The following is an 8593-nucleotide window of genomic DNA, read 5'->3' as shown; positions in this document are numbered from 1 at the left end:
CCTCGAACTCAGAAATCCACCTGCCTCTGCCTCCCAAGTGCTGGGACTAAAGGCATGCGCCACCACAGTCTGGCTGTCTTATAATTTTTAAAAGGCCCTTTTAAATAACTACAGAGTGTTTGCTTTCAAATGTTGTGGGTTACATTTCTCCAGGCACGACTATAACCATTTTTGTAAATTGTCAGAGTCATATACAATGAGATATAAATACCGTACTCAGCTTCTATTCATATTAGCCTCGTCTGCCCTCCCCACACCCTCGACTGCCACCAGCCATGCTGCAGACCATCTTGACCCATGCTTGTGTTCGTCTCTGCTCTTGGACTAGAGCAAGCATGGGACACTGTGTGGAAGTGCCCTGTCACATCAATCAAAGATTGCAAACCCAAAATGTCTTTATATAATTTGATTTCACTGTATGGTAAAGTTTTTTTGTTTGTTTTTTGTTTTTTCAAGACATATGGTAAAGTTTTGATAAAATCTGGCCCGTTTTTAAAGAAAAAATCATTTCTCTGCTCATTTAGTCCTGTGCATTTAGAAATATGCAAAACCGGGTTTTTTGTTTTTTTTAATGTACTATGTGACCAAAGTTCATTTTTTTTTCCTCCTAAGGTCTAAATAAAGAGAAAGCATGGGCTGGTGAGATGGTTCAGTGGGTAAGAGCACCGACTGCACTTCCGAAGGTCCTGAGTTCAAATCCCAGCAACCACATGGTGGCTCACAACCACCTGTAATGAGATCTGCCACCTCAGTGTACTTATTTATAATAATAAATCTTTGAAGCCGGGCGATGGTGCCACATGCCTTTAATCCCAGCACTTGGGAGGTAGAGGCAGGTGGATTTCTGAGTTCGAGGCCAGCCTGGTCTACAGAGTGAGTTTCAGGCCAGCCAGGGCTACACGGAGAAAACCTGTCTCGAAAAACCAAACCAATGCTGAGGATAGCGCTCAGGCAGCGCTTACCCAAGCTTCACAGGAGCCTGGCTTCACCCTGCAGTAACACAGGGGCTATGCTGTAAGCTACCTCTATACTAAGGAAGTAGAGGAGGCAGGAGGACCCATAAAGGCTAGGCCCATCTGGGCTATATTACAAAACCCCGTCTTAATCCTATTTACTTAGTTATTTGAGACACAGTCTCACTATATAGCCTTGGCTGGCCTAGAACTGGCTATGAAGATCAGGCTGGACCCCCAAGCACTAGGACTAAAGGCATTTACCACTACGCCCATAAAACCCTGTCCTTAAAAAGAAAAAATATTTTTTCTACTCTGTTAAAGATGTGAAAATATATCCTAATATAGTGACATGATTGTACTGTATTTTTTTAAAGATTTATTAATTATATATAAGCACACTGTAGCTGTCTTCAGACACACCAGAAGAGGGCATAAGATCTCACCATGGATGGTTGTGAGCCACCATGTGGTTGCTGGGATTTGAACTCATGACCATAGAAAGAGCAGTCAGCGCTCTTGGAAATTAAAAACAAAAGGGAGGTGTGGCCAGGAGGCCATCTCCTGGGTTAAGAATGCTTGCTGCTTCTTCCAAGGGCCCAAGATCACTTCCTAGTACCCAGAGCTGGCTTACAAGTCTGGATTTAACTCCAGCTCTAGAGGATCCAATTCTTTCTTCTGGCCTCAGTGGACACATAAAGTCAGAAGGGGTCTAAAGACAATTTTTTTTTCTAGACACAGGGTTTCCCTGTGTAGCCCTGGCTGTCCTGGAACTCACTCTGTAGACCAGGCTGGCCTCAAACTCAGAAATCCACCTGCCTCTGCCTCCCAAGTGTTGGGATTAAAGATGTGCACCGCCACTGCCCAGCAATTTTTTTTTTTTGACAATTTTTAATACTGGTGATAGTGTTGTACACCTTTAATCCCAGGAATAGGGAGGCAGAGGAATCTCAGAGATGTTACATCAATGTGATCTATACATGTGAGTTCCAGGCCATCTAAGGCTACAAGAGAGAGAGCCTGTCACAGGGTGGGACTGCCTTCCATCCCGAGGAGCCACATGGTAAAAGAACAGCATGCCTACAAGTTATCCTCTAACCTTAACGCTCCCACAGTGGCACAAGCCTTCCACCCAAAAACAATACAAGTGTTATAAAATAAAAATTGTATACAAACATTCTTATATATTTAAAGGTACAGAATTCTTAGCTAAATTAATTAAAGGTAGGAGCAGTAATTCCCTGTGGAAAACTGTCTGTAAAAAATGTTATAATGAAAAGATAATAACCTCACAATAAAGGCCCCCGTCTTGTTGAATTTTAATTTTTTAAAGGATTTATTTATTATATTTAAGTACACTGTAGCACACAGTGTACTCTGTTGCACACAGTCGAATTTAAGGAGATGTGTGAGGTTCTTCTTCAGGCACTCTAGAAGAGGGCATCAGATCTCATTAAGAATGGTTGTGAGCCACCATGTGATTGCTGGGAATTGAACTCAAGAACTTAGGAAGAACAGTCAGTGCTCTTAACCCCTGAGCCATCTCTCCAGCCCAAATTTTAATTTTTTACAAGGTTGGACTTCTGGTTCCTAGTAATGTTGCATGGTAATAAACATGAAAAAGCATTCTTCAAATGTAAGTGCTAACTGAATAGGCTTGTTTTTTATGTTTAATGTAAACACTATTTTTTAACCAAACTTAAAATTAATAGAAGTGTAAGACTCTCCAGAGTGGGAGGGGCTTCAAAAGAGAACGACCAAAAGGCTACACAGGCTATTTTAAATGTACAAAATTTGTATCTGTGTATATTGCAAATAATGTGCCTTCTAAAAAGGCTAAAATTTAAAGGCAAAACAAAATTCTCTCACTGATGAACAACTCATTTGGTAATGTCTTTAGATTTGGTTTTTTAAAAAAATCTACACATACTGAATAGAAATGTTCACAAAATATTCATTGGTTAAAGAGTACTGTGTTCGAACGAAAATGAAATGTTTGTGATCTGTCGTTTCGCTGTAGTATTGTAAGAAAGCTTTCAAATAATTAGCGCAGAATACCAAAATAGTATTGCAACCCACAGCGTCTGTGGCCATGTCACCTTTAAGTGTGTGCAGTTTGGAAGATCAGAGTTGGGCATTGTTAAAACTGCGTCATGGTGTCGTGAGGGGACGTTCTCATCTTCCGAACCAGCGAGTGGGAGAAGGACCCCGCCGCGGTCCCTTAAGCAGTGAAGCTCTGGGCGATGCTGCGTGACAAGTGGCTGGACGACCGCGCCATTGTGAGCTCGGCGGCGCGGATCCGAACCTGTATTCCTTCTCCGTGAGGCGGAGGGCCTGGCGGGCCCTTGGGCCGAGGTCAGCTCCGATGGAGGACAGGTATCTGCGGAAGCCGGATCCCTCCGCGACAAGTAGTGCGCTGTGCGCTTTCCCGAGCCCACGGCCGGCGCCGCGGATCGCGGATCGCGGACCTGGCTCCGGGCGGATCGGCGGGCACGGGCCCGCAGGCAGCCTTCGGCCGCCCGGAGGTCGGGGCGGGCCTGCGGACGGCAGGTGTCCGCCCCACCCCCACCCCACCCCACCCCCGCGGGCAGGAAGAGGAAGCGGAGCGGCTGGGCCCCGGGGCCACCCGCAGGGCCTCGTGGGGCGGGGGCGCCGGAGCTACAAGGAGCGCGTGACCCAGTTCGTCCGGGAGTGGACTTGACAGGTTGTCACCGCGCCTCCCCGCCCCCACTGCCTTCGGGGTCTGGCTCCCCCACCCTCGCGCTCCCATTGGCCTCGCCCAAGCTGTACTCCCTGCCATTGGCTTCCCACCAGGGGCCACGCCCCAATCCGGCTCGCCCTGCCATTGGCCACGCGTTCCAGGCCGCCCTCCCCGTCATTGGCTTCGTCCCAGAGGCCCCGCCCCCAGCCTGGCCTTGCGGCTCCCCCTCTTTCGCCCAGTCCTGCTGTTAGCCCCTCGCGCCGGGCGCCCTCCCTCTTACGGTCCGCCGTGGGTCCCAGCTGGTCGCTGTGGAGTCTGTTCCCGTGGGCATTCCGGTTTCTGTCCGCTTCCGTCCATCTTTGCTTCGTTTCTTCCTGCCTTCTGCAGGTCTGAGAGCCCGGGCCTCGATACCTGGTCCGGGTCCCAAACTCAGTGCAGCCACGATCGACGTTTGCCTCTGTACCCCGCCCCGCCCCTTTCAACTCCTCCTTCCTCACAACCCCCACGCACACCACCTTCAATACCTCACACATCTCCTTAAATTCGACTGTGTGCAACAGACCTCATTTCGGAATCAGGGAAAGAGAGGTTACGTGATAAACGTCAATATCAATTTAACTGGTTTTGGTTTTGGTCCCAGAAAGAGACTATTGAAGGAACTGGATGGCCTAAGTCATTCAAACATGTTTTGGTTGTTGGTGGTAGTGATTTTCTTTGGGTGTGTTAGGTTTGGAAGTTTCTTAAGACAGGATCTGACCTCTCCCTTTGTAACTCTAACTGGTTTGGAACTCACTAGTTACTTGGTATGGGATATGACTGCAGAAGCTAGAGAGGGTGCTGGATTCCAGGAGCTGCAGGTGGTGGGCAACCTAACTTGGGTGCTCCTCTGCAGAAGGAGCCATCTCTCCACCCCGGGATTGAATTTTTTTTAAATTAATTTTCGTTTATATGCATTGGTGTTTGCCTGTATGTCTGTGTGAGGATGTTAGATCCCAGTCGGAGTTATAGTCGCAGGCTACCATGTGGGTGCCCCGAATTGAACTAAAGTCCTCTGGAAGAGCCAATGCTCTGAACCTGAGTCATCTCTGCAGTCCCAGGACTTAGTTCCTAAAGTAACCAAATTTGTTACTCCAAAAATATAGGCTGCCTTTCCTGGGTAGCACTCAAATTTCCATTGTTTATGCAATATTGACATTTTTTTTTTGCCCTTGCAATATTGATATTTAAAATTTGCATGTGTACTTTTTATAATTGAGCTAGCTTTTTAAATCATTTTTGAGAGTAGATATAAGCCGGGCAGTGGTGGCACATGCCTTTAATCCGAATACTTGGGAGGCAGAGGCAGGTGGATTTCTGAGTTCAAGGCCAGCCTGGTCTACAGAGTGAGTTCCAGGACAGCCAGGGCAATACAGAGAAACCAAAGAGAAAAACAAAGAGAGAGTGGGGTAGGAGGGAGAGAAGAGATAACAGAGTAGAGGGAGGCTTACAGATTCTAGGCCAGTCAGAACCGTGTATTGAGACCCCTGGGGTTGTCTTAATCCTCATTATGGTAATTCTGGTACTCCCTGGATTTGGGGGCAGAAGGAATTCAAGGCCAGCCTCTGGGAAGTTCAAGGTCAGTCTGAGCTATTTGAAACCAGCTCAAACACAAAACAGCTGTTGAATGTAGTGATCCATGCCTGTAATCCCAGTGCTAGGGAGGTTGAAATAAAATCAGGAGTTCAAGGCCAGCCTGGGCTACAAAAGACCCTGACCCACTTACTCTGCCACTCCCTACACACACACCCCAAAGTAGGGGTAGGGAGGAGGATACTAATGACTTTTTCAAAATAACGGAAGTAGATGATCTGTCTGTATGCAGGTCAGGCTCCCGCAGATTGCCCCGTCAGGCTCATTAGTGCATTCCTAATGACAGAAGTGGCCTTTTTAACAGCCTCTTAGGTTGTCCCACAAGGTCCTCATAACTTCTGGATCCTGGCCGGGAGAGGCCCAGCTTTGTAGGAACCTAGATTGTTGCTCACAGTCGTCAAGGCCCCAGGAGCTTCCCTCAGGGGTTCCCATTTTGAACTTTGCGCTTGAGGCTTCCTGGCTTGTCTGTAGCAGCATTTCTTCAGACTTCTCAGGTAGCTCAGCTTTAAGTGTCAGCTGATCTGAAATAGGCCCTTTCCCTGCCCCCTGGCCAGGTACTTTCTGTCCTCCCAGTTACTTCCTTCATAGTGTGCTGCACAGGCTGAAGCCTTCTTGTTTACTTAAAATGGCTGGTTCTCCTTCTCCCCACAAGAGGGGCCTTTTCTATTTCCTAGGGCAGATTCAGCAAAGGCTTAGTGGCTAAGCAAATGGCTCCATGAGATGTGATCCAGTCACCAAGCAACCCAGTCTTCTCACTGGTGGGCTTGGCCCATGGTGTAGACACACCTGTGAGCAAGAATTGGGACGGTCGCTACTCTTGTGAACAGTTTATGATTCTCTCATTTCTTACTTTATTTCCTGTTATTTCCTGATGAGTAGAGTAAGAGCGAAGGCATGTGGACCCAAGGACCCTTTTGCACACTTTGTTTCAGGCTGTGCACAGACTGCAGAGTGTGACTGGGCCGGGGCCCTGGCTGTGGCCCCAGGTGGGCAGAGACTTGGCAGACAGCCCCTTTCCCCAGGGCAGCTCCAGGCTCTGCTGGATGCTGGTTCCAGTGGGGGAGGGGAAGAAATCCTGTTCCCAGGGATGGGTCTTGGATCCCAGCTGCTGCCCTGGAGGAACTCAGAAAAAAGAGGTTCTTCTCTCCTTCCCCTCTCCCCTAGTTCCCCTCTCCCCCACTCTTTCAATGCCTGGACCTGTCTAGTCTTTCTATGACACAGGCTTTGGCTAGGACAGTTTTAGAGAGGCTGCCCTGGAATTTAAATGTAGCACCAAACCTGCATGCCCCAAACATACAGGGTGAACTTAGTGACTGCTGGTTAACTTTGGGTCTCTGTGATTCCATGTCTTGGCCTGTGTGTCAGCTTTAAGGGTAAAGACACACACTTGTATTTGCTCACAACTACCCAGTCCCAAAATGGGTGTGGTGGCATGTAGAAGCAGGCTGGTCATGTGGTTAAGGCTAGCCTCAGAAGCCAAGTGAATTTGAGGCCAGCCTAGCCTACATGAGACCCTGTTTATAAAAAACAAACATCAAACCAACCCATATCAAACAAGAATCCTGTAGTATGGGAAGGCGGGGAGGGTTATGGAGGACGTGGGAGAAGGGAAAAATGTGATCAGAATATATTGTATGAAAACAATCTATTTTCAATAAAAATGAAAACTCAAAATAAAATTTCTGTGGACATCCCTTTAGCTAAAATTTTCTGTCCAAGACTGTTATCATCCGGCTGCTCCCAGCTATGGACTGACCCAGGATCTCTGGTGAGCTCCGCACGACTGAGTCCAGCTCCAGCTCAAAGGTGCTCAGCTTCCTGCATTCCAGGCCTGAGTTCCCTGGCCCTGGGGAATGGGAAATGTCGAGCGGATCACGCTCTGGGGCAGGGGAGAGACAAAGTGGGACCTGTGTGTGCAGGATATTCATGTGGCCCTCTTCCTAGGGCAGGGAGCCTACTGTGGGATTGGAATAGGGTTTGAGCCCTGCGTTGGCCCTGTCTTAGAGGGTCATTAGAATAGTGGAATGTAAGAACTTTACATGGTTTAGGGTTAGGACAATTGGCCTGTCATCAACTGGATCATCTCAGGTTCTTAAAGGACACTCACTGCTAGCGTTGTTGTTTCAGATGAATCAAATAGAAGGATGGACAGAATTTAGAACTGGAAGAGTTTGGGGGGTCACACTGCACAGGTATTCCTCCTGCAAGCCTGGGAACTGCCAGACACCCCCAAATACATATTAGTCTCAGTTTCTTCCTCTATCAAGTGGGGCTAATAATACTGGTCTTGAAAATGTTCAGGGTTGATATGAGAACTGGAGGAGATTATATTTATGTCCAGGCTTGGGAAAATAACTCACTTGTACTGCTCTGAGGAGGGGGAGGGGACAAATGCATTTTGTGAGTAAACTTGTCCTGATGCAAAAGAGTACTGGTCTTTGCAGGCATCCTCCATCTAGAACTGTGAAGGTGGTAATGGATGCCTGCTGCTGAATTGTAGCTCTGGGTGTCCCCAAGAGAGTGAGTTTGAAGGAAGGCTCTTAGGACCAGAGCTGGTTTAATAGCTACACACCAGGGCTGTCTCTCTGAGCCCCTGGTTTAAAAGGATGTGTTACACTCAGGAAGACTCAGCCTGTTGCAGGGTATTTTGTGATTTGTCTCCCTGGGGTAGTTTTAGTCTTGTAAAAAAAAGTCACCAAGAAAAAAATTGTAACATTTGAGATGGTGGGTGGGGTGCTATGGCAGAGAAAGCTGAAGAAGCTGGAGGAGATAGGAAACTCGGGTGTATTCCCTGCTTCAACCCCTCTGCCACTTGGATGGCCTAGGGACGGCAGAGTATGGTATGGCTCTGAGCTGGTTTGGACCTTGAGGACTGCAGCCGGAGTCTATCCCGGTCCTAGAATGCATCTATTATGGACTAAGTCTCTAGCTGCAGGAACCTTGGTCAGGGTGAAGGAGGATGGGCTCTGTCCTGTGATCCTCATCAGTTAGGGCTCTGTGTGAGATCTCTCAAGGGGAAAGCTTTCGTAAGAACATTTGAGATCTAACTGAAGAGCTAACAAAATGAAGTATCTGGCTAGTACTAATTAATTTCAAGGTTTCCTTGAGGAGCCCAAACTCACAACATCTCTGTGGCTTTCTCTTATCCTCTCCCTGGGAACACATGTCTACTTGGCTCTCTGGCTGCCTGCCCCCCTTCCTGCTTGCTTTCTTGGGGCCTTTCCTCTCCCTAACCCTCACTATATCTATCTATCTATCTATCTATCTATCTATCTATCTATCTATCTATCTATCATCTATCTATCATCTA

The 8593-nt window shown here is 47.7% G+C and overlaps 1 protein-coding gene across 1 annotated transcript; it reads right to left on the bottom strand.

Annotated features, from left to right (window-relative positions):
* Nucleotides 1-2890: 2890 nt before the first annotated feature.
* On the bottom strand, nucleotides 2891-3809 carry LOC116097577. The gene has a single exon (XM_031380228.1). It carries the CDS (start codon nucleotides 3751-3753, stop codon nucleotides 3310-3312), a length of 444 nt encoding a protein of 147 aa, XP_031236088.1. The 5' UTR covers nucleotides 3754-3809; the 3' UTR covers nucleotides 2891-3309.
* Nucleotides 3810-8593: the final 4784 nt, after the last annotated feature.

Source organism: Mastomys coucha, unplaced genomic scaffold (genome assembly GCF_008632895.1).
Source record: "Mastomys coucha isolate ucsf_1 unplaced genomic scaffold, UCSF_Mcou_1 pScaffold19, whole genome shotgun sequence".
Classification (NCBI taxonomy): Eukaryota; Metazoa; Chordata; class Mammalia; order Rodentia; family Muridae; genus Mastomys; species Mastomys coucha.
The sequence above is the reverse complement of the archived record's forward strand: the minus strand, read 5'-3'. Positions and strand labels throughout refer to the sequence as shown.